Genomic DNA, 27,168 nt, shown 5'->3' with positions numbered 1-27,168 from the left:
ACCGCTTTACAGACATCCACAGGTATATAAGGACAATGATCGACAAAAAACAACTAAAATACATAAGAATTGGTGACAAGAGTCACATGAAACACTTATGTCACTATATATGAGATGTTAACAGAGTTTTTTGTTGCATGTAAAAAGACAAATGTTAGCATCTGTTAATTTAAATTTTAAGAGAAAAATTTGTGATTTAACATTGTGCCAACACAGATTTGATGTTCTGATGTAACCCTAACCCTAACGTACAGTACATACACTATATTGCCAAAGGTTTTGGGATGCCTGCCTTTATGTGCACATGAACTTTAATGACATCCCATTCTTAATCCGTAGGGTTTAATATGGAGTTGGCCCACACTTTGCAGCTACTACAGCTTAAACTCTTCTGGGATGGCTTTCTACAAGGTTTAGGAGTGTGTTTATGGGAATTTCTGACCATTCTTCTAGAAGCGCATTTGTGAGGTCAGGCACTGATGTTGGACACGAAGGCCTGGCTCACAGTCTCCGCTCTCTCGCAGTCTCCGCTCTCTGCAGTCAGTCAAGTTCCTCCACACCAAACTCACTCATCTATGTCCTTGCTTTGTGCACTGGTGCGCAGTCATGTTGGAACAGGAAGGGGCCATCCCCAAATGGTTCCCACAAAGTTGGGAGCATGAAATTGTCCAAAATGTCTTGGTATGCTGAATCATTAAGAGTTCCTTTCACTGGAACTAAGGGTTCAAGCCCAACCCCTGAAAAACAACCCCACACCATAATCCCCCTCCACCAAACTTTACACTTGGCACAATGCAGTCAAGCAAGTACCGTTCTCCTGGCCACTGCCAAACCCAGACTCGTCCATCGGATTGCCAGACAGAGAAGCGTGATTGGTCACTCCAGAGAACATGTCTCCACTGCTCTAGAGTCCAGTGACGGCGTGCTTTACAAAACTGCATCCGACGCTTTGCATTGCACTTGGTGATGTAAGGCTTGGATGCAGCTGCTTGGCCATGGAAACTCAATCCATGAAGCTCTCTACACACTGTTCTTGAGCTAATCTGAAGGCCACATGAAGTTTGGAGGTCTGTAGCTATTGACTCTGCAGAAAGTTGCCGACTTCTGTGTGCCTCAGCATGCGCTGACCCCGCTCCGTGATTTTACGTGTCCTACCACTTTGCCTGAGATGCTGTTGTTCCCAATTGCTTCCACTTTGTTATTATACCACTAACAGTTGACCGTGGAATATTTAGTAGTGAGGAAATTTCACGAATGGACAGGTGGCAACCTATCACAGTACCACACTTGAATTCACTGAACTCCTGAGAGCAACACAGTCTTTCACAAATGTTTGTAGAAGCAGTCTGCATGCCTAGTGTTTGATTTTATACACCTGTGGCCATGGAAGTGATTGGAACACCTGAATTCAATGATTTGGAGGGGTTTCCCAATACTTTTGGCAATACAGTGTAGATGATGTGTTGATGTCTCATAATTATCGATTCCACTCTCACTTGCAAGTGTAGAAATTAGGACATAAGTATTGTAATTTCCCTAATGTAGCGTAAAGTAAAACATAATTTCAAAATATTAATTTTCATTTATTTTACATTTGTTTTACAATATATGACTATTACTGTAATGTAGTCTACAATATATCATAGACAATATATCACAACTAAAAAGAGGGTTGAGTCCTTTTTAAATTTCAAGAGCTCTTCAGGTAAGATGTTAATTTTATGTCATTGGCTTTGCCCAACAACAATAAAGATTAAAGATAAATAATAAAGAAAAGAATAAATAAATAAAGTAATAAATAAATAAAGAAAGATAAATAATAAAGAATAAAGATATACTCGTCCATGTAATTACTAGGTTAGCATTTGAAATGCAGAAAAAACACAATATGAACACTTGCATCACTACACAACATCACAAATATTTGACATTGCAAGTTGTGTCATCTAACAATGACATTAATAATAATAATAATAATAATAATAATTAACCATTGATCCTTTGGCTATGTTTACACTGGCACAAAAATTAGACTTTTTACTCACATCTGACACAGATTGGAATTTATTGTATGTGTAAACACAAAAATCCACAAGAGATCTGTTTTTTCGGCCCGCCCTGTGAGTCACTAGTGCCCGCACTGGACGAGCCAACTCCACGTCCCACCAACCACCAGTCCTTGCTTGTTTGCACAACATTTTTTTATCAATAGGCTAGTGTTATCAAAAGTTATCATTTAAAAAAAACAAAAAAAATTTAAACCGATTTGATTGGTTTGACGATAGTGAGCGCGGAAATGTTTGGTTGTGTGATAGCGCTGCCGCTTAACGTTAGCTGTCATTTTTTTATGCCGAGCTGTCTCATGTGAAAGTGATTATGGATATACAGCTTTTCTTTATTCAAAGACCGAGTGTTGCTGTGAGACTGACACACAAATGTTCTGCTGTGATCTTTGTTTGAACTATTTTCCCTGCTAAAATAGAACAAAACAGTCAATATTGCGTCTAAAATGTGACTTAATATTAATGTAATTAATATTAAGGCACTCTTGGTCATGTGATGTTGCTTAACTGTACGATATGTTATATATATATATATAAATATTACACATTTTGAATTTTTACCGCAGTAGGTAGCCGCAGCTCATAAATATTCATCCAAACATAGACCCATACTGAATTAATAATAAATTATAAATGTGTTCAGCATTCTGCAACAAATATTTTTCATATTTTATAGACTATTTTAAGACCTAAAATGAGCAGGATATATTAAAATGTAGCGCATTCGGCAGGCACGAATCATGATACTAAGCAGGTCAGCCGGTCTCACAGCCTTCCCCAGCTCTACAGTGCCCCACAAATTTCCTATGTAAATCTGTGGTGAAAAATGGAACTGCAGCGGGTTCTCATAGAGCGCCATTGGGGCAGATTTCTGGCTGCTGCTTTTATTTCCATGTGAAGTAACCTCACGTAAACCTCGCTCCAGACCAAGACAATATCAGTTCGCTTCGGATATGCATCAGGTCAGTAACTAGTTGGCATATCTGTTCTTCCTATGTGGAGTAGCATATTAAATTAATGAGAGTATAAAACCTTTAGTTTAAACGTGCTCATGTGAATAGATTTCATATATTCAGTAGTTATGTTGTGTTTTCTGTTTTTCTGAGAATAGACATGACCGTTTTCTAAACTGGAATTCCTACACAACTTGTAACATTCTAATACAACATTCAGACGCAATAAATATTAATTCTAAGATGGCATTCTATGCGTTTGTCGTGTGTTCTAAAGTCTGTCAATCATCATTGCGCCACCCTCAGGCTGAATAACGCAAGGACATTAGAATTCTGCCAAATATGTGTCTGTGTTCAGTGATTAGAATAAAGCTTACAAAATGGTTATCATAAACTAGCGCTAAGACCCAAAATCTGCCCTACCTAAATTTTTGGCCAGAAGAACATACTGGCAGTATGTTAACTGAGTTTCTTTGTGTCTGCTGTGCTCATTGGTTTTGATTTCTCCTTGAGAGGCAGCACGAGCGCCTCAACTGCGCAACCATGTTAGCGTCAACACATTATATATATTATGTTATGCGCTATCGATCGCCACTTAGACTGAATGAATGCAGAATCATTATTCCCTTGTTATTTTTGTTATTGGTGTTTTAATCTGGCTAGGCTACTTGTCCGGTCGGGCAAGTAAAATTCTCTTTCACTTGCTCCTTTAAAGGGGTGGTTCAATGCGATTTCACTTTTTTAACTTTAGTTAGTGTGTAATGTTGCTGCTTGAGCATAAACAGTATCTGCAAAGTTACAGCACTGGAAGTTCAATGCAAACAGAGATATTGTCTTGTAAAGTTATGGCAGTTTATTGCCTACAAAAACGGCCGGTTTGGACTACAACGAGCTTCTTCCCGGGTTGGTGACATCATAAACCCTGCAAAACACGCCCCCGGGAAAACGCAGCAAAGTGGGCGAGGCCATGTGGTGCAGCATAACGGAAGCGGAAGAGTTGTTTACACCGGACGCAAGCGACACGATGCGTCAAAAGATAATAGAACCCATTATAATCTGTGATATTTTCTACACTGGATGCGGCGCTGAAGAAGCTTCCAGAATCTACACGAGTTTCGATGCTGGATTTGCACAAAGGCTTTTACTGAAAGATGAAGCAGTTCCCACTTTAAAAGCAGAAGCTGCTGTTTATTGGCTTCAAACTGTAAGTACGTTTTATTGTTTGTACATGTCTTTTAAACCTATAGTCCTGTTGCTATTTTGGTTGCATCAAGGACATGTACAAAGAGCAACTCGTTTTTGCTTCACTAGCCAGTTAGCTAAATTCTACAAACACAAACAAACTTCTATGTTCATAGACAAACAGCTGTTCATGCTATAAATTAAAATGCGACTACTCAGTCATGTATTCAGCTACAGTAAAGCTTTAATCAGGATAAAACTGTATATTGAAAGCTATCAAACAGCAGTGACAGCATATCTAAACACTTTGACACAAATACTAAATGAAATACCATCCATAAACGATAAAAATCCGCGATTGCAGAGGTTCTGCTTGAGGTCTGATTCGGCTCAATTTGATACAGCAATATAAACGCCATTATTTACATTTCCTCTGAAGCGCTAACTACGGATGGTAAGGGGCGTGGCGTTTCCGGACGCTTCAGCGAATCACGATACACTGGGCCAACTACAAACCTGCCAGCCAATCTGAGCACATTGCATATTTTGGAGGGAGTGGCTTCATAGAAGCAGGAAGTCAAACGAGCCGTTCATATGACAGTGGATACAGAGGTGTAGAATAAATGTAAAATATATGAAAAATACAGCATTTTCAAAAAAACGAAGCATTAAGACATGTTAAACTGTGCCCCAAAAACACAATCAACCCTTCACACAATGAACCACCCCTTTAAAAAATCCACTTGTCCCGGACAAGCGTTAATGTCGAGCCCTGCGACGTGTATTTAGACTGCTTCAGTGCTTCAGTCCTCTTTTTTTGGTCCATTTAATTCATAATTAATGTTATTATGCAGCAAGATTGATTTCATTTGTGCACCCCTGAAAAAAATGTAATGCCCGTCTGTGAATTTGTGTCTGGCGCCGGGTCTGTATAGGTAAGTAATTGTGAACACAGAAACATTCAGCAGCATAGAAACTGCCCTGTGAATTTTATAAATAAAACAGCTTCACTATATTATATTTCTCAGCAACAAAGTGATAACTTTGCTAATTATGCAGTCAAACTCAGAAGCTTCACTATTACATATAGAGCCGATGTACAGACGCACACAGGTACTGTAAATCACATTCACAATCTCTCTCTCTCTCTCTCTCTCATTCGTTAATTCATTCAAATTCATTCAAATAAATGTGATCTCACAGCACTACTTTATTTTGCTTAAAAATTCTAGATCTAATGAGCCATAGATTTTACCATTATTTTCTGATCTATTTCCGTTCAGCTAGATTAGTTGTGCTTAAATGTAAACAGGCGGGACAAAAAATTGGATATGGTCAAAAGATCAGATCTGTGCATTAAGACATGCTGTGCAAACGCAGCCATAGCTGGATCTTGCAGTAATTCTGTGGATTGAAGCATGAGGAAAAAAGTGCAGATTCATGGAGGTCCTCCCTTACCTATGTGCTCTCCACAAGAGTCACAGTATTCTGCATAAAGTGACTCAAAGCAGTTGCAGCAGTGAGGATGACCCTCACGCATGATGTACCGCTGACCGCCTAGTGGGGCCTCACACTCATAACAGCAGAAATGCTTCATGTGCCAATGCTGCCCCTCTGCTTCTGTGCACTCATCTGCAAAGATAATCTACAAAAAGAGAGAGATTTATTAAAATCATACATGTTCACAATTTATGTGAGGGATTTTATATTTTAAAGCAGAGCTTTTGGGTACTTGTCATAGGTCACCTACAGGAAATGTTTAGCAATGCAAACAGGATAAAGGTTGATTTTAGCTAGTGGACAGATGCTTGGATTCTACATGGTCGGCTTACCTCATCACACGCTGAGCAACGCGGCTTAAGTCGTTCAGCATGGTGGCGGCCACAGTAGATCTTGCCATCCAGGTGGAAGTAGATGAGATCTACCAACAGCTCAGAACACATGCAGCACACGAAACAGTGTGGGTGCCAACACATGCCATGGCCAACCCGTGAGGCAAACACTGCAATATCGCCACCATTGATCTGGTCTCCGCACTGTGAGAGAGGGAAATTTTGTCATTTGCTGCTTGTTGCATCTTATTGTGCAGCCTATAACGTGAAATGTAACGTGCAGTCATTACTGAAAAATACACTGAATCATTTTACTACATCTGCATGACTACTCATTTTTGTTAATCTAGTTCACTAGTCCAGAAAAGTAGATGATTGGTCACTCAGTCAATGTTTAACTTATGAGATTATGTGCACATCTGTAAGATAATGAGGGTAAGAAACAAAAGCTTGCATATCTCCACTAAAAGACCATCACTGCCTGCATTGTTATGAATGGTTCATGTTCTGTTCCTATCGCTTATAATTTGTGTTTTGCTGTAATTTAGTTCTCACATGTACCTGTTCACATATAGCTCCAGTTATAGTGAGGGGTAGAGGTCGGACGGTGCCTCTGCCTAGATTGTCTCTCTTTCGCTGGTTACTGAAGATCTTCAATTCCCGCTTTTCTTCTTCATCCAGTGAGGTACAGTACCGAACCTGACATCAGTAAGTAAGCATCATCACGGGCCATCTCAATTCATAACGGATAAGCCTCATTCAATGGCGTTATAAAATGCAGATGAACATGCATCTGTGACTGCACATCCAATTCTAATGCACCAAGTTGCAACTTTGCTTGTCAGTCATAAACAGCTATGAATGAAGTTATGAATAAACTACATTTCTTTGCACAGGAATTATTTATACAGATTATTGCTATTAATAAAAATGCCTTTTATAATTTTTATGTATATTATTTTTATGATATTTACTCCACTTTGCCTAAGAACACCGCCAGCCAACCTGTGGTTCTGTCAGGAACACTTTCGTCAAAGATGATTGACAGTTAGCATACAGTTTGGATTGGTAGTATGGTTTTCTGGACAAAAACTAGTCTAGCATGGATAAGAGCAGGGAGTGCAGCGATAACATAAATATATATCGCAGATATCATTAATGTTCTTAATGACAATAATTTAACGCAACAACATAAATCAAGATCAATGAGAGTCTGATTCGAAGAGGAATATCAGAAGGCCAAGTCCTGACTGGACGACAGGAGGAGCTGGGGATGGAGGAGAGTAATTAGCTCCTATACAACACGATACAGCTGCTGAAAATACTAAATGGACCAATATAGGGATGCTGTGATAGACGTCGTATTCCTATAGGTAGACGTGGATCAGCTGAGAGTCAGCTGGTGTGAGCTTGATTGACGTGATCTGCCAGAACACTACGGTTAATTAAAATCACAGTAACATACAGCATCAAGTGGCTTTTTGTTTTATGAAATAGCATAATTTTATACAGATTTTCTTGCACATACTAGGATTGGCTAAATCTTTAACTGGTTGTAACTGCATTTAAAACTGCAAATGGGGAATTTTATATATACAGTTTCCCTAAAGGCCAGAAATTGAATATAACTTATGTTTAACTATGTAGTGCCCTGTGTAGTTTGCAATTATTGGACAAGACAGTTGAAAAACCAGACACAAAGGTAAAGATTCTGCAACAAAAACATGATTCAGACTTCAGGATCCATAAATATGGATGTTTTTACTTCATAAATTGACAATACAGTGCAAACTGACACTGCATGTTAGAAGGCAACTGTTTTATCAAAGAGCTTGGGATCTGATTTAAATTCATTTCTGACCAAAGTAACACACTGTGTTAATTTTTTACTCCAGTTTGTTCTTATGTTCAAATCTTAGTACTACGACAAAAATTCTCCTGAACCACAAATACTACAGTATGTACACAATTGTAATGCAAGACACAAATTGAGAGTCACTCTAGACTTTGTGTTATTTTCATTCACAGTCATACTCATGTAAATGTTGCATTCACTACCAGTGGAGATTGGTGATTTCCGACCAGCAAATCTGTATAGTAAACCGACATTTATCGAACAGAGGATCTACGCCTCAGTAATGGACCTCTGACTTTTAACAAAGAACGTAAACTTCAAAGCTGCATTGTTTGCCATGTTTGTGGGAAAGTGGAACAAATAGTATATTAGTTAATTCTATTTGTTATTTAAATTTTATTTCTCAATAAATAAATAAATAAATATATTCCACATTCTGTTCCCAGGGTCTGAAATAATTGCACACTTCAATAAATACTTCTGTAAGTGTAGTGTTGAGATGAGTAAAGACGAGCTGAACTCGAGATGAAATCAAAGAATGAAACTGTGTGTTTAGGACTGAACTATTGTGCTGTTATCCATTTTTGTATTAAACAGTTTTGAGTTATGACTTTACTAACAAACCTCGTTGTCATGCGGTGGCAGTTGTTGAAGGAGTTGTTTGATTCGATGCTTTTCACCAATACTGTTCACATAAGGGACCTTATCTTCTGGGAAAAAGCTGTAGTATTGATGAACCTGTGTTCATGCAAACAGAAACAGATAGAGGCAAATGGATCACACAATTCATATAAACAACTAGGAGCATGTTTTGTCACAAAACAGACAACAGACAACATATTGTGCAAATACTGTACTCGTAATTGTTCTAATGACTGTTGCATAAACCACTTGAAAGCTCTGTGTAAAATAAAGGGGACTTGATCAATGTGTATGTTTTCATTTCTGGCATAAAACAACTTGACATTACAAAAAAAGGGTTAATATGTGTTTTGTAGAAATGCTAAACAAAAGCAGATTCAAAATGCACAGAATACATTTGAATAAATTACTTTTTTTTTTTTTTCAAAATATTATAAATATTTGCTTAATTATAAATATTTGCTTAAACTATATTATACTAAGTTTATTGTAGAATGTATGGTCCCACTTCACTTTACTGAATATTGGTCTGTTTAACTATATTATACATAAGCATAAGCATATAATACAACGCACTTATTGCGCACATGAATGTTGTTTTAAACTCTTGCCAGATGTGTATTTGCTGCTATTGCAGTTGGGTAGGTTTAGGGTTGAGGAACCGTCAACGGAGTTATTACATATTAAATTATAAGCAGGTACTTCAAATGTAAGTACAACGTAACAACATGTATTTATACATTCTATATCAAATAGGTGCAAGGCTATTTTTATGTTAGTACATAGTAAAGACATCAAGTACAAAGTAGATTTCTATTTGCCAAATTTTACAGGACAATGCATATATCCTGTGTGATTTTTTCATGTAACACAAAAACTAAGTAATTAGCTAGCAGATTTACAATAGGAGAATATTCATATGCCCTTATGCTTGGAAAAAATGATTTGGTATGCTTGGGCAAGCATTGGGGCTGGGATATTAAGCAATATCTCCACTGGATATTGCTGAGATATTGCCTAGACATATTGCTATTTTTGAGATTGCTTAAGCATACCTAATTACATTTTTCAAGAGCAGTGGCTTCTGGGTATATATTGTGAGATCCCACGATGCAGGGAAATTTGCTTATTTTTATGAATTTGTGTTACGAGAGATGAAATGACCACACCTGTGTTGATTTCCCTGTAAATGTAGTGTTTCATTTTAAAAAAAATCAGTAAAAATGAGTTAATAATTACCCTCATCTGGTTTGAACCTGTAATTTTTTCCTTCAGAGGTATAATTTTACCCCTGCATAAGCTCATAAGCTGTGCTGGAAGAACTTTCACTTTTCATCATGACAATGAACCAAACACACATCTAAATGTCAATGTCAGTTTTAATTGTATAGCACTTTTAAAACAACACATGTTGACCAATGTGCTTTACATCATCTCAGTATAAAATAATGATAATAATATATTAATAATAATAATTAAAACAACAACAACAACAACAATAAAAATGATCAACAAGAACGATACGCCATGGCAAACAACTGTATCTTAAGTTGTATGCAGCGCCAATGCACAATCCCCTTTCTGGCTTGACTCAGTCTTTGGAATTTTAAGTAAATTTTTAGTTGTTGTTGATCTCAATGTTCCTCCCATCTGATGCTCAATTAGCAAATCTGATAAAAAAGATGGTGCGAGGCAGAGCAGAGATTTATATACTAATAAAAGAAGCTTAAAATCAATCCTGTTCAGTACAGGAAGCCAATGTAGAGAGTCCAAGGACGGAGTGATCCGTTCACGTTTTTTAATATTCATTAATATTCTTGCAGCAGCATTTTGGACCTTTTGCAGCCGTAGGATAGAGGCTTGACTAATACCCTTATATGACGAATTACAGTAATCAAGTCTTGATAATATGAGAGCATGTATTGCAATTTCAAGACTCTTAAACGTCAGACATGATTTCATCTTGGCCAGATTTCATGAAAAAGCTTGACTTTACCACATGAATTATCTGTGTGTTCAACTTCAGGGAGCTATCAATATAAAACGCCCAAGTTTTTAACACATTTTTTAACATACATTGACAGTGGGCCAAAATTTAACTCCCTGGTTCCTCTGGGGCCAAACACTACAACCTCCATCTTGTTTTCCTTAAGATATAAGAAGTAGACGCCAGCCATGCTTTAATATCAGGGAGGCAGGACATTAGAGGTTCTAAACCATTTCCATTGGTTAACAGTAAACATATTTGCAAGTCATCTGCATAGCAGTGAAATGTGATGTTATGTTTCCTAAAAATGTCCCCCAACAGGAGCATATTAAGTGAAAAAAGCATAGGGGCCAGGATAGAGCCTTGAGGCACACCACATATAAGCGATATCGCTCTCGATGTATTTTTGACAAAAATGAAAGATGAGAAACCGGTCTAAAATTTGTCAAGTCAGTTGGGTCTTTGTGGGTTGCACAAAGGTCTGTTTCAGCATGCTGGGAAAAACCACTGTATCTAAGCTTTTATTCACAATCTGAAGAATACTAGGTCCAATAGTCTCAACGTTTTCTTTTAAAAACCATGGAGGAACAATATAAATGCCTGACCCAGTAGGTTTCAACCCTACTGCGTCAACAAAAGAATGGCTTCACCAAATAAAGATGACTATTTTCATCATGTATATGGATCAGGTTTTAGGCACTGTAAAGTCCGAGCTTAGAAAAGACCTGTTCAATGCAGAGGATACAGGAACTTGATGGTGATAGGCTTGAGACCACAGTAGTCAATACACGGACAAAAGAACTCATCCTTCTTATCCACAAAGAAAAAAACCTGGAGCAGCTGGAGAAGTAGATGGCCTATGGCCTTTCAGATAGTGACAGTGGATAGTTTTTCATCTTGGGCTTGAGCTGACTTTGTTGAACACCTCATGCAGGTCATGATAAATAACAGAAATGATATTGTCAGGGTTTTTTTTTTTTACGTTAATGGAATAATGGAGACTTGCAGTTGGAGATACAACGGGAAGCACGGCTCTATTGCAGGTTTTATGGCAGAAATTGCTCCATTTCAAAACCTCACCCTCCTTTCTAGGAGATGACTGGATCATGATGGGTTAGCTTAGAATCAGTGGGCAGGTGGGTGTGTTGGTGATGAACAGCTGAAGGTTTTCTTGATGCAAAGCTCCGTTTGGATGTTAACAGGTTTTGTGACCTCTTGAGCAGCTGGTGCCCAGTCCAGTGCTATTCCCTGATTAAAGCTACCTTCGCTTCTTTGGCAGTGAATGCTTGTATCGCTGGGTTAAGGTTGCTGGGCGATTTAAAGAAAAAAACAAACAGGAACAGGCAGCGGCCATTAAACATTTTGAGAAGAGTGAGGCAACATTTACTGTGACAGGAGAAGAAAGAGAGACGTCATCTATGGCATGATCATTTAAGCGATCTCAGACCGAATATTTTCGTGTGGATCTGAATGTGACTGCTGTGTTTATACATGCCAGAACAAACCGAATTAAAGGAGAAAACGCACCAGGTTCCAAAAAATGTGTGTGATGTATTGCTTTGATCCATTACAGATTTAGATTTAGTTAACAGAGAGGGACATTATCATCTGAGATTAAATGGTTTTGAGATACACTATATTGCCAAACATTTTGGGACGCCTGCCTTTACGTGCACATGAACTTGAATGACATCCCATTTGTAATGCAGTTTGTATGTACGGGAAGAAGGAGGCGGGAACCGGCAAACGTTTACATAACTTTAATATAAAATAAACATTCAAAACGAAAGTAAATAATGCCGGCAGTTCCTCACGGACAACTACCGGCCACACAAACATAATAAAACATAAAATAAAATCCAGGCCTGGTCCTCTCTCGTCCTTCACTGTCGTCTCTCCTCCTTTTATGCTTCCGGAGCTCCTCCGTGAGAAACTCGAGGCTGATGCTCATTATCACTCACGGGCCCTGCTCGTCACACCATTCTTAATCCGTAGGGTTTAATATGGAGTTGGCCCACCCTTTGCAGCTATAACAGCTTCAACTCTTCTGGGAAGGCTTTCCACAAGGTTTAGGAGTGTGTTTATGGGAATTTTTGACCATTCTTCTAGAAGCACATTTGTGAGGTCAGGCAGTGATGTTGGTGAGAAGGTCTGGCTCACAGTCTCCGCTCTAATTCATCCCAAATGTGTTCTGTCGGGTTGAGGTCAGGACTCTGTGCAGGCCAGTCCAGTTCCTCCACACCAAACTCACTCATCCATGTCTTTATGGACCTTGCTTTGTGCACTGGTGCGCAGTCATGTTGGAACAGGAAGGGGTCATCCCCAAACTGTTCCCACAAAGTTGGGAGCATGAAATTGTCCAAAATGTCTTGGTGTGCTCTGTGATTTTACGCGGCCTACCACTTCATGACTGAGTTGCTGTTGTTCCCAATTGCTTTCACTTTGTTATGATACCACTAACAGTTGACCGTGGAATATTTAGTAGTGAGGAAATTTCACGAATGGACTTATTGCACAGGTAGAAACCTATCACAGTACCACGCTTGAATTACAAATGTTTGTAGAAGCAGTCTGCATGCCTAGGTGCTTGATTTATACACCTGTGGCCATGGAAGTGATTGGAACACCTGAATTCAATGATTTGGAGGGGTTTCCCAATACTTTTGGCAAAATAATGTATTTTGTGACAGTAAGATATGATATGAGTGTGTCTGATAAGTTTGTCTGATGGTTTTCAGGTGCTTGTGTCTTTGGTAAAATGTGTAACCATATTCTATTTATTTTATTTCTAATTTTTAAAAGTGTGTGTGTGTGTGTGTGTGTGTGTGTGTGTGTGTGTGTGTGTGTGTGTGTGTGTGTGTGTGTGAGAGAGAGAGAGACTCTTACAGGTTCATTCTGTGATATGAGCCATTTCCTTTCCATCTGCTCAACCATAAAATGTTCAACAGCAAATCAGACATGCTCAGCGAGGATCGCATCTCCCTCACAAGCAAAGATCACTGACATCTAAATCTAAGTGAAACCCATCAGGATATGTCTGTGTCAAGTTTCATTTCAAAATCAAAAGAAAGAAATAAGACATCATATTTTATATATTATATTTTATATTTTGAGTTCTTACCTGTTCTTACCAAGAAAATATGATCATCTAACACCAATTTTATCATCTCTACACTGGTTACCCATTAAGTTCCGTATCGATTATAAAGTATTGCTAATGACCTATAAGGCTCTATATGGTTTAGCTCCTGTGAACCGATCTTCTATCGCCCTACAATCCCTCATGCTCTTTAAGATCACAAAACTCTGGACTTCTGGTTGTACCTAGGATATCTAAGTCCACTAAAGGAGGGAGAGCGTTTTCACAATTCTGGAATAGCCTTCCCAATAGCGTTCAGGACTCAGAGATACTATTCCAGTTTAAATCTAGACATGTATCTTTGGCCAAGCATTCACATACTGCATCTCATAACCTTATACTCCAGCTATATCAGAACAAATGCACATGATCATCTTGGTATCACTTTACAATAAGGTTCATTAGTTAAACATTAGTTAACGTATTAACTAACATGAACCAACCATGAACAGTACATTTGTTACTGTATTTACTAATCTTTGTTAATGTTAGTTAATGAAAATACAGTTGTTCATTGTTTGTTCATGTTAGTTCACAGTGCATTAACTAATGCTAACAAGATTTTAATAATGTATTAGTAAATGTTGAACTTAGCATTAACAAAGATTAATAAATGCTGAATAAGTGCAGTTCATTATTAGTTCATGCTAACTAATGTAGTTAACTAATGTTAACTAATGAACCTTATTATAAAGTGTTACCATTATCTTTGCTTGAAATGGTATGAACAGCATCTACGCTAATTTTTTTCCATTTGCTTTTCAGTTTTCTACAGGATGCCCATCCCCAGGTAAATAGCAACTACACCAACTCCAGTTTGGATCCAGCCTCTTATGAAGACTTCAGATGACCAACACCTGTGAAGAGATGACTGACCGACCCCTGCCAGGACTTCAGATGACGCAAACTCTGGATCACTACGCGCAACTGCCTAATTTATTTATATATATATATATATATATATATATATATATATATATATATATATTGTAATCATTATGATCACAACATGTAATCATTGCTTTTACCGAGCTCATTGTTTTTGCTTAAAAGAATACATGAAGTTGGCTAACTGCATGATCTGTATAGCCTTAAAACTGTACATTTTTGTCATATGGACAACTCCATGTAGAAACATGCTTTTTCTGTGAAACTGCTTAGAAATTATATGTTTTGTGAAACGTTATACAAATACATGTGAATTAAATGAAGAAAAAAGAATATAAATTACACAATTATGAAAAATTTTCTTATAGTATAATTATTATATATAATAACAATTTTGTGATAGGAGCAAACACTGCTTTTAGCATTTTTCTCATGGAATACTATCTTTCAGGCAAAGTTATCAGATATACAGGGTCAGTTCAACCAAAAATGAAATTTCTGTCATCCATTACTCACTCTCATGTCATTCTAAACACGTGAGACTATCATTCATCTTCATAACACAAATGTGGATAATTTTATTGAAATCTGAGAGATTTCTGACCCTCTATTCAAAGCCTATCCTGATGCTTCAAAACATTTATAAAGAGATGGTAAAATAAATCCATATGAATGGAGCAGTTTAATCCAAGTCTTCTGAAGAGATATGATCACTTTATACGATGAACAGATTTCATTTGGCCTTTTATTCACATATAAACACTGATCAGCGAGCACACATCAAATACTGTACGTTAAATGGAAGCTCAAGCATGAGAACCAAAGAGTTTCATTCTCGTGCACCACACAACACATTTCAGCTTGTTTATGTTCGCTGATCAATGTTATTATGTGAATAAAAGACATTTTTGGGTGAACTATCCCTCTTCTCCGTAATTGAGTTACAAATGCTTTCATGTTGACATTAAGAGTGTGTGTTACCTGTTCAGGTTTGAGGCCAGGTGGCACCCAGGCGTACTCCTCTAGCGCACAGCCAGAGTCATCGTCAGAGGTCGAGTTCCTCTGGAAGTCAAACATGATTTTAGAGACTGTCCTCTCCATATCCAGAGCCATATCACCACTTCATACCATTAATCACTGCAGAAAGACAGACAGACAGACAGACAGACAGACAGACAGGAATGAGAAATATAGATGTAAGCATGTTTTACAGATAGTCTTTCCATAATGTTTTTTAACCTGTACAAACTGTATATTCTCTCCCGCTACAATAACCCTACACCTAAACCTACCCATCACAGAAAACATTCTGCATTTTTACATTGTCAAAAAACATCACTTGGTTTATAAGCTGTTTTCCACATGGGGACCAAAAATGTCCCCATAAGGTCACAAATTGTTGGTATTACTATACTATACACTAAATGTCCCCATAAAGTTTTATTAAAGCAGTTTACCAAATGCTCAATAAATGTGAGGACACTGGCAGCAGAGTACTGAAATAAAATTAATTGAAACTGACTACATGAAAATTCAATCTTCCAACTCATTTACTGATACTTAGGAATGTAACGCAATAAGCAAACTCATAAAACATACTCAAAACACTACATTTAGACAGGAAAAATGATCATTTACATTTAAGTGACCACTTGAATTCAATAATGTTGCTTATTCTGCCTAAACTCTAAACATGTTTTTAATGTTTTCAGAAAAAAATAATCTTCTTGTGGAAAAATATGAATAAAATGATTTTATTCAAGTGCACAATATTTAATATGACAATCAACAAGACTATATTAGGCATTTCATTATTATAACATTCTTAAGGGCTAGATCATATAGAAGTAGCTCTTCTAAGGTAACCAGTTTCAAATAATACCAGCATTTTTGTTGTATGGATATTACATTATCTAAAAACCTACACAGAACATGGGAAAAAAACATTTTTGGAATTTCTGGAGCAATGTACAAGACAACGCCACCTGAATGCATCAAAACATCTTTAAAAACATGTTTGTGTGCCTGTTTGAATCGTGCTGAGAAAAGATTTAATACTGATGCAATTATCAACATATCTGCAGCAACATTTCAGCCACGCATGATAAATTCAAATCATTTTAGCACAGAAATTATTGTGATCATCACCAGTACTTTCTGATCTCTGTGAAATGTAATTGATTGATTTCGGTTTATGAACCTCTACACCCAGAAGCTTCCTCTCACATCATACATTATACAATCTTATACCACACAAGACGTCATTGTGACATCACAAACTTGCGCACCACATGAACATTCATTCTTTTTTTAAATTATCAGGAAAAACAAGGAGAGAATGAAAAAATATGGATACAACAAGAGAAATTTCGAGTAGCATGCTATGAGATCGAATCCATGAAAAGAATACACCGATTCACTAATCATACAGTAGAGACCGTACGTTAAAATAGATATTGCAAGCCTGTCTTATGATATCGCTGCAAAGATACAACACTCTCCTGTTTAACAATTCTGATGAAAGGCATACAGACCTGCATCTTCATATCAGCATCCAAAAAATAACCTGAGGGCTGAGAGAACCAGAAATAGAGGGAAAAAAAGAGAAGCGCAGTGCTAAAGCAAAGCGAAAATAAACGTTTTTCTCTTTTATGTGTCATGCCTCATCCTTCGCTCTCACTCTGCCTGTGGATTTGACTGTTTCTGTGTGGGTGTGTGTGAGAAAGAAAGAAAAAAGAAAGGGAGGGAGGGAGAGAGAGAGGCAGAAAGAGAGAGACGGGGAAAGAGAGAATTTCTTATTTGTGTAATAGGCAACATGAGAGCAAGCTCTCAGCTAAAGGACTGATGTTGACCTTCATGTCTCTTTAAACTCTTTATAACATCACAATTCTGCTTATTTTACATGCGTGTTCTCAGCACACGCTTTTTACCATACAAAAAAATGACACAAATCACAAATGTGAGGCCCAAAACCCCAAGGCATATGAACAGGACAGATACACGGCATAGGAAAACAATCCATTTTAAGCAAATAAATGGCATCATTCTGTCAAAGTTACATTACATCATAATAAAACCTTTCTAGAGGTTTGCATGTTTGAACATTTGCAGAGACAGGAATATAAAACATGCTAAATGAACACTGCAAAACAAAGTCAATCGTTTTTTATAAACATCCTCCTCTGAGCAATGAAACATATTTTTGCTTGGAAGTCAAGAACATCATGTAGGAATATGCCTTATTCAATTTAGCATGAATCTGGACAGGACAAAACAACTGCGTTGCTTTTGTGTTTGTGTAGAGTATGTGTCTGGCCAGAGTTTTAATTTTAAGAAAATCAATAAAACAATACAAAGAACTCACAATTACTGTGAATATATTGATATTGATGATTTCATTAAACAAATCACTTTAGAGGGACACAAGACAATCTCATTTCCTGTTTAAATCAGTCCTTTCTGACCCGAGCAAGAAATTGTATATAGGCTTTCAGTGACGAAGATGAAGATGAAGATGAGAAAATAATTCAAACCCACACACTTGGCGTCAGTCAGTGGCGGTGAGTGGGCTCTCGACACATGACAGCGCCTCATAATACAGCTGTAATTACTGCTGCTGCATTTGAGTTGATAATTAAGCCTCAGTGATGGCTACACGTCACTGTGTATTAATGACAAAAAGATACGCACTGGGCTTACTTTACATGTTTATGAAGGGTCCTTTTTCTGAAAAGCACAGTTAATATTTTGCAGTCTATATCTGCATGTGTATTAGCCTAGTTTGTGGAAATAGAGTATCTGGGATGTGCAGTCCTGCTAAATGCACCTTGACCAGTAAACAAGTTAATCTGTGGAACAAGCTGCTTTACTGTGTAAGGATACCAACAATAAAATAAATACTGCACAAGAATAAAACTACAAACATTAAGCAGGTCAGAACTTACAACAGAATGCAAAATATTGTCCTGTTTTCTGTATTCCTTCTAGATTTAAGATTTTCATATGGGCAACAATAAAATAGATTAAAGAATCCCACAGCCATACACTGAAGAAGGGGCTCAAACCATATCTAAAAGACCTTGCCTTAAAAGCAAAGATTCTTTACAGCTAATTACATTGCTTTAGCATCTTTAGCATCTTTTTGGATAGCTTTGTTGATTCTAAAGCACTCATGGCATTGCATCAACCTTTACAGTCTCCTTGTCATTGTACCGGAACACACAAAGATGTTTGAGCATTTGGAGTGCTCTCACTGACCGTGAACACATTAATCATTCAAACTAACAGCAGGATGCTGGCTTTGTCTCTTTCCAGTGAACAGTGCTCGTGCTCTGGTCGCCATGGAGCTCTCTGCAGTGACAAGTCTCCGTGGAAACCTTGTGCTGATCCAAGAGCAAGAAAGCATACCCACAACAGATTTATCAGTGAGAGAGTGTAAACCCATTCCCTCAAACCATCACTCACCGTTCCTTGCTTCTCATTTCAGATATCTACTATTCTCTGTCTTTTGTTTGTGGTAAATTACTTTGTGAGTTTGCAGGATAATTCTAACAAAAATAAAACATTCCCATGTCACATTTTATCCCAAACTTAAAAGAACAAAAATGAAATTCTACATTATGAAAAAATGTGAATCCAAACGCAGCTTTTATTAGGGCAATCCAGAATCGTAATCCATAAAAACAGGCAATAGGTCAAAGCACAGTGCAGATAGTCCAAAAGCACCAGAAAAACACAGGCAGTCAGGGAAATCTGGGAAACCAGGCAGAGAGTCAGAAACGTTACACGGGAAACCATAGAGAGCCCTCAGATTTGCAGTGTGACACTTACAAGACTTTGCAAAGAGTGAATGAACACAGGGTATAAATAGACACACAAACGAGCCTAATGACAAACAGGTGGAAGTAATCAGCACATTATGAGACCAGGCAAAGGTTTATGGGAAATGTAGTTCATGAAATTGTAGCAATGGACAAGGGAGGAGTGCCCTCAGGTGGATAAGTCCAGGAGGCATGTGGAGTAGGGGTGGACCTGGGGGCGGGACGGTGGGCCAGGTCCATGGAGTGGAGAAAGTACTGGAGACAGAGGTAGTGCAGGAAGCCAGGGTGGATCAGGCCAGGCAGGTGGCCAGGGCAGAGCTGTGGTGCTGAAGAACCTTTCTGCTGAGCTGAAAACTATCATGGTGGAGCAGATAACCACCACAGCAGAGTAGATAAGGCTGAAGTTCCCCATGGTGGAGCAGAAGACCACCACAAGTGGAGCTAGTGGGGCTGAAGACCACCACGGCTGATTAGGCAGAACTGGAACACAGAGTACAGAGAGGTAAGTGTTGGCCTCAGGGGCTGTGTCAAAACAGGCTGGGAGCTCAAGGGCATCCTCCATGGTCATAATGGGACTGGCAGGGTGTTCTAGGTTGACCACTGTAGTCATTTCAGGGCAGACAGGAAGTTCATGAAAGACCTCTGTGGTCATATCTGGGCAGACAGAGGGTTTGTTTGCACACAAACAGACAGTTTGTGGGCAGACGCTAGCGCCTCAGGCGAAACTAGCTCTGGTGCCACCGCCTCGTGAGAAGCTAAAGCGTACGTGGCCCAGACACACAAAATGGCCATCGTTGTAAAGGGAATACAATTGATAAATCCCAACACATAGAGACTCTTTCACCTAGATATCATCACATAGAGACTGTGTCTGTACCCCGAATTAGTAAAAACAAAAAAACTCCCAAACCCATTTAAGGGTAAAAATTTAATTGATGTTCAACAAATTAAAAAACGGATATAATACTGATGAACAAATTATAAAGCTTGGGTTGCTGAATATTAGATCACTTTCTTCAAAAGCACTATAATCAATACAGACAATAATCTAGATGTGCTGTGTTTGACACAAACCTGGCTAAAACCGGACGATCACATTACTTTAAATGAGTCTAGCCCTCAACGTTACGATTATCGACACAATCCTCGTCAGAAAGGCAAAGGGGGAGGTGTTGCTGTAATTTATAGTAATATCTTCAGTATTACTCAAAAGTCTTTCAAATATAATTCCTTCGAAGTGATGGTGCTTTATGTAACGTTATGTAATGTAAGTGACAAATCCTGTTTGACATTTGTGCTGGCTACTGTATACAGGCCACCAGGACACCATACAGACTTTATCAAAGAATTTGCAGATTTTCTATCGGAGTTAGTACTGGTTGCTGATAAAGTCCTTGTTGTTGGTGATTTTAATATCCATGTAGATAATGAAAAAGACACATTGGGATTGCCATTTACAGACTTTCTAAACTTTCTAAACAGAACAGTTAGTTCATGCGTTCATGACCTCAAGGCTAGATTACTGTAACACTCTACTGGGTGGTTGTTCTGCTCGCCTGATAAATAAACTACAGCTCGTGCACTGTAAAGTTGCTTCGACACAATCTGTATTGTAAAAAGTGCAATAAAGGTGACTTGACTTGATGGCAGAAGAGCCTTTGGGGCCCCCAAGCTAGATACCACTGCAGAAATACCAGATGCTCACACTGCCATCAGTTGTGTGTCCTCCACACTGGAAGCCAGCCTTGAATGCCTAGAAACTGCTTTGTTAGCCTTAGATGCAACGTTCATGGCGGCCGGAAACACGGACATGGTGTCCATGATGGCTGAAGAATCTGGAGTGAAGGCTATGATGGCTGGAAGATCTGGCATGGCGGCCATGTTGTGAACAGGCTCTGGAAAAGGTTTATGGGAAATCTAAGCAAAATAATCTGCCAGTGGGGTAAGCAAAATAATCTTAATCCAAACTGAAAACAAGATTATATAGTTTATTTTTGGTTTGATATAAGATTATTTTGCTTACCCCACTGGCAGATTATTTTGTTTGTTTTAAGGAAAAACTTACTTAATTTTGACTTATTTTTCCTAAAAACAAGAAAATAATTTTTACTTGTCAAGAAAATGCTTCTTGATCTAAGAATTTTTAGATATTTTGACTGGAAACAAGACAAAAAATCTAAGTAAGAACAGCATTTTTTGCAGTGCATGAACAATAAAAAACAAATACTTTTAAAATATTAGTTCTATGTGTATGTGTCAGCAAATGGTTGACACCGGGATGAAAAAAAGGCTAGATTTAAGTGCAGCAGTATAGAGTTAATAACATAATCCAATATATTATTAAATAATCAAAATCAAAAATATTATTTATTAAAAACAGCCTCCTTGGCCGATACAGGGCATACAGAGAGTTCAAAAATGGCCTCCTTGGCTGACACGGGACAGGCAGAGAACTCAGTAATGGCCTTGGCTCTCTGACTGATAGTAAAGGGGGATCCGCAATGAAAAAGGACCCAGGCGACAAACGCCTTGAATGTCCCTCAAGGGCCGTCTCTGGGCAGGTATGCAGATCCAAAAACATCTGTGTGTGCTCCTCGAGGGACAGATCCCCATGTGAGAGGAGGAGGATCTGAACTGCTGGTAAATCCATTTCATAATCTGATCTTCTACAAAGGATACAGGCACTAAACACAGAAAAAAATGGAACATACCAACCAAGAAAAACGAAACTCAAACTCAGATCCCCTAACAATATGGATAACTACACTGAAACTACAGGTCCCAAAGTAGAAACTCAGTCCAACAAAACTGAATAAACATTGATTACTGACACAAAAATTAGAAAACCTTTTATCACTGAAGCAAAACTGAGTACAATGCATGAACTTGGCTATAAAATGAACTGTAAACTTTCATAACTTTCTAAGTTATAGACCTCTGGGTTATGTCTATCTTCAAGACTGATTGGCTCCACATGTAAAAGAACTGCCAGAGGAACTGAAAAATCAGATTGCGATATTTAAAAAAAAAAATTAAAAAAGGGTAATCAACTAAAAATCAGTCGACCCACAATTGCAGCAGTAATCATGAGGTATAGAATGAGCCATAGTATAACAAATCATCCTCCTAAAACAATGCCACAGACAGTATGCTCCTAAACTAGCTCTCAAAAAAGATGGGCAAGTGTTCCAGACTCAGGTGGGGTCCAGCATATTTGGCATGAAGCTGGCCAGGACTACTACAATGAATGCATAGTCCCAACAGTGAAGCACAGAGGTGAAAGTGTTATGACATGGGACTACAAAAGATTTTGAAGAGATGGCATTTATAGATGGCACCAAGAATGCCTGTGAATGTACCAAAATACTTGCTGACAAGATGACTTCCAGTCTCCAGAAGCTTGGCAGAAGAAGAATATTATAACATGTTAACGGTCCGAAGCACATGAGTTTCTAAAGAAAAAAAGTAAAAACTATGAACTGGAGAAGAATTGAGCTTTAATTGAACCAAAAGAACACATTTAGGGTATTTCATGATTTCACATGTACCCCTTTTCCACCGACATGGCTCCGATGCAGGGTCCCAGCCAGTCCATTCTTAAACCATTCGGCGCACTTCCACTGCAGAAAAGGTGGTTCCAGGCTGGAAAGATCGAAAACTTGCAGGTCTCGAACAGAGTCGGGGAGCCGGGGGGGCAGAGAAATACTGCCGCTGTCTCGTTCGTTCCTCAAGTCTACGGAAACACATAGCTTGGCCGACATTACAGTAACGAAGAGAATATTCTTTAAATGGAATGAGGCTGTTAATGCTGAGAAATCAATTATAATGGCCTTTTTTCAGAGAATTTCCACTCCAATGGGGCCGATGCAATACATTTTGAAAGGGGCGAATCAAAAAGGGCAAATCATAAAGCCTGATTCAACTTCTTTTCATAAGAGATTGTCTACTATTTCAGGTTCAGAAAGTGCAGTTTGCAGGTTATTGCAAATAATGCTTAAGGATGCTTAAGGGTTAAAACAATATTTGAGACTACAGCAAATAGAAAAGTTGTTGTCAGGGTGGTTTGATCATTTCACAGCAAGATGAGAAATAATGACAGGAGTGGAAAGATATTTTTTTAAGATCTTTATTTTTGTCATCTTTCAAACTAGGACATATGGAGTAATTACAGACATGGAGAAAGAGACAGCACTTCCTTGTAGACTTTACATCATTGAAATTATCCTGCATGCATAAAGAGAAATGAACTACTATAAACTACTAAGCCCCTGGCATTGTAGTTAGTTGAGGGATTAAAAATAATGGCAGGTTGCGGAACATAGCTTGTGGATTGTGTCTGGCTGGAATCTGGATTTCTGGATTGATCTGCGGACAGTATGTTGTTGCTTGCTTGACTTATCTGCACACTGCACAGATGTTGCAGCAGCCGAGGAAAATCAGTGTGGATCGGTGTCCAGAGCACCCCAGTAAGGGCACTGATTCCACTGGGATACGCAACAGCGCATTTGGCAGAAATCGGTTTGTAGAGAAGTGACTGCCAACATAGGACAGTGTGAGATTCATGATTAATGAAAAGTAATAATTTAGCTCTCGCGTTTATATGGAAATGCTGAACGTATGTCAGTATAACGCTCATAAGCACTTCAGACTTCTGCTATGGATTTGCACGTGCAAGGAGCAAGATGTTGGGTTCCAGAGTGACTGAAATATCTCTGCGGTCTATCTGGCGGTTAGACTCGCTGGGCAGAAACAGGCCTGCTCAGCCGTGGAAAGAGGACAATGTTTCACCTGGATACAGGTTTGGGGCTCGGTGGGCCAGAGCAGCCGAGGCCTGGCTGCATGCCTGATTGGATGATTTTAGGGTTTGAGTGGCTTTGGGAGAATGTTTGCTTGGCTGGAGAGATGTACAGATCATATAACTGTTTTTTTTTATTTTTTTTATTTAGCCTGCAGAAGAACTGAATTGACCAGATATGGGTATAGTCTTTGACTGTCCATTTCTTGATGTATGGAACAGCCGGAGAGGAGGATGAGGCTTAATGAGGAAGGTGGAGGAGGTCTTACCAGCGGGGAGAGGGGAGGCCTCACCACCTTGGAGTGTGGAAGGCAGACGACCCAGAGATGACAACAGGATTTGGTGACGGTGTTGGACAGTGAGGAGTCGATCTTCTGTCCAAAGGGTAGTAGGACAGATTCCTCGTCGGAGGGGAAGATCTCAATTTGATATGGAACTACATAAGATTATTGCATACATTAGAATGTCTGTCAACCAATTAGAATCAAGCTTTCAACAGCCCTGTGGTAAAAAAAAATGTAATTACCATGATGATGTGCATTATTTTGTCTTGTCTTCTTTATCATTTATCAATCATAAAAACCTTAGTTAACTGACATTTAAATAGAATTCATTAGAAACAGACTGGGGTATTGTAAAATAGCAGGACTTGAAAAAAAAGCAGAACATGAATTGCACCAAGCATCCATTTATTACCAGTCTCTTCATGCAAGGTGTGATGTCAAACTGCCTGCCAATTCTGTGCCCTATCGTGTTGGTCTGAAAGGTTGTTCCAGGTTGGATGACATTGAAGTGTGCCTTTACGTTCTTTCATGCGCCCTGGCAAAAATAAACAAATAAATAAAAAATATAGACATTCAAGCTATGCTGCACACTAAAGATTAAATTGATATTCATGATTATTTTGATCAAAATTATAATCACAATAATTAATCATTACATTTTTTTACATGTTGTAACAATTATTGGACTTTTTTTACATAAGCAAAAATGAAGAGAATGTCATCTCATTTGCATGTTTTATTTTACCTATTTTCTTAGTCTAGTTTCCTAATTTATTATTGGAATAAATGATTTCTAATTTATTGTGAATTGAATGATATCAATCCATAATCTGCACAATATGCATTTGTGATGCAGCCTGAATGATAATCACACAGTGTTTGTTGTTTGACCAGAGGAGAACTGGCCCCTCGACTGAGCAAGGTTTCTCTCATGGATTTTTTCTCCATTCTCTCACCTGATGTAGTTTGGGTTCCTCGTCCTGTCACCTCTGGCTTGTTTGTTGGGGACACTTAATATTCAACAATATTATTGATTTGACACTACGGGATGAGAACTGAACTCAGCTGGACGATAACATCACTGTTTAACTGATGAACTAAATCAACACTGAACTGACTTCAGCTGAATAATGACTGTTCACTATTGTCACAGCAGAATTGTACTCTGTTTGCATCATTGATCATTATTTCCATCATTATAATCACTGTAAAGCTGCTTTGGAACAATCTGTATTGTATATAAAACGCTATAGAAATAAAACAAATAAAAGGTAACTGTCACGATCACCTGTGAGAGTGCCCTTCAGCCTCTAGAGGGCACTCCTTCCCGGACTCACTGTTTCACTCATTTCATGAACTACATTTCCTTACACACTCCCTGGACTAATTACCATTCATCATTGCACCCAGCTGTCTTGTGTTTGTTCATTAGTGTTTGTCTATTTAATCTTAGTTGTGTCTGTCCTTGGTTGTGGTTCGTTGTATTTTGTTACGTGCACTTTTGTTTCTCTGGCTTTTGTTTCATGGACTGGATATTCTGGATTTTGACCCCTGCCTGTCTTTGGATATATGTTTCTGGATTCCCCAATAAATACTTATGCTGCAACTGGATCACAACATCTTGTTCTTGTGTGCCCGTGACAGAACGAACCACCACTTTTGATCCAGCAGCATGGATTTCCGGATCCCTTTCCAGACCCGCACTAAGGAACGGATGGCTCAAATTCGGACATTGAGAGCCCTACGGCAAGAAGGATGGGAGGTAGGGTGCTTTGCTAAGGTCTTTTGGGTGATGGCGGTGGGGCTGGATTACAATGACGCGGCTATGAAAGACTTATTTAATAGTTGCCTTGACGAGCCGTTGTCTCATTGTGAGATGGAAGGGCTACGGAGCTTAGACTTTTGGAAGTTTGCCGCTTATCTCCGCCATCGGATAGAGTGGGCCTCACCTAGACACTCAGTCAGTGAGTCCACTCCAGAGCCCGTTCCAGCTCGTGAGTCCGTTCTTGAGATCACTGAGGAGATGGGCGCTGAATCTTCGCTTCCCACACGGAAGAAAAGGAGGCGGAGGAGGAATGCTCCAGCTAGTGAGTCCACTACAGAGCCCGCTCCAGCCAGTGAGCCCACTACAGAGCCCGCTCCAGCCAGTGAGTCCACTACAGAGCCCGCTCCAGTCAGTGAGTCCGCTCCAGTCAGTGAGTCCTCTCCAGTCAGTGAGTCCACTACAGAGCCCGCTCCAGTCAGTGAGTCCACTCCAGAGCCCGTTCCAGTCAGTGAGTCCACTCCAGAGCCCGTTCCAGTCAGTGAGTCCACTCCAGAGCCCGTTCCAGTCAGTGAGTCCACTTCAGAGCCCGCTCCAGTCAGTGAGTCCACTTCAGAGCCCGCTCCAGTCGGTGAGTCCACTTCAGAGCCCGCTCCAGCCAGTGAGTCCACTCCAGAGCCCGTTCCTGCCAGTGGGTCTACTACAGAGCCCACTCCAGCCAGTGAGTCCATTTTGGGTGAGCCACCGCCTCACCCTCATAAGCAGAGGAGGAGGAGAAGGGCTTCCTCCATCCTACAAGGCCTGGAGGCCACTCTAGAGGTTGTTCGTTGGTTCTCCAAGCGCCTTGCCCTGCCGGCGCCACCGAAGCGCCTCGCCCTGCCGGCGCCAACGAAGCGCCTCGCCCTGCCGCCTCCGCCGGAGCAGCCCCAGCCGGAGCACGCTGCCGTCCCAGAGCTGCCCCAGTCT

General features: G+C 39.2%; 1 protein-coding gene across 3 annotated transcripts in view; it reads right to left on the bottom strand.

Annotated features, from left to right (window-relative positions):
- prickle2a (prickle homolog 2a) overlaps positions 1-27,168 on the bottom strand; it is a 57,024-nt gene that overhangs the window by 9,448 nt on the left and 20,408 nt on the right. For 2 of the 3 annotated variants that reach the window (XM_048211219.1, XM_048211222.1), the window contains exons 2-6: positions 15,523-15,678; positions 8,510-8,623; positions 6,592-6,729; positions 6,031-6,234; positions 5,657-5,843 (exon numbers count right to left, since the gene is read on the bottom strand). In XM_048211219.1, the coding sequence (XP_048067176.1) occupies positions 5,657-5,843; positions 6,031-6,234; positions 6,592-6,729; positions 8,510-8,623; positions 15,523-15,654 (775 nt within the window). In that variant the 5' untranslated portion in view covers positions 15,655-15,678. Of the gene's footprint in view, positions 1-5,656; positions 5,844-6,030; positions 6,235-6,591; positions 6,730-8,509; positions 8,624-15,522; positions 15,679-17,075; positions 17,606-27,168 lie in introns of those variants that run through there. The other variant, XM_048211220.1, reaches the window with a different exon arrangement.

Source organism: Megalobrama amblycephala, linkage group LG12, assembly GCF_018812025.1.
Source record: "Megalobrama amblycephala isolate DHTTF-2021 linkage group LG12, ASM1881202v1, whole genome shotgun sequence".
Taxonomy (NCBI): Eukaryota; Metazoa; Chordata; class Actinopteri; order Cypriniformes; family Xenocyprididae; genus Megalobrama; species Megalobrama amblycephala.
The sequence above is the reverse complement of the archived record's forward strand: the minus strand, read 5'-3'. Positions and strand labels throughout refer to the sequence as shown.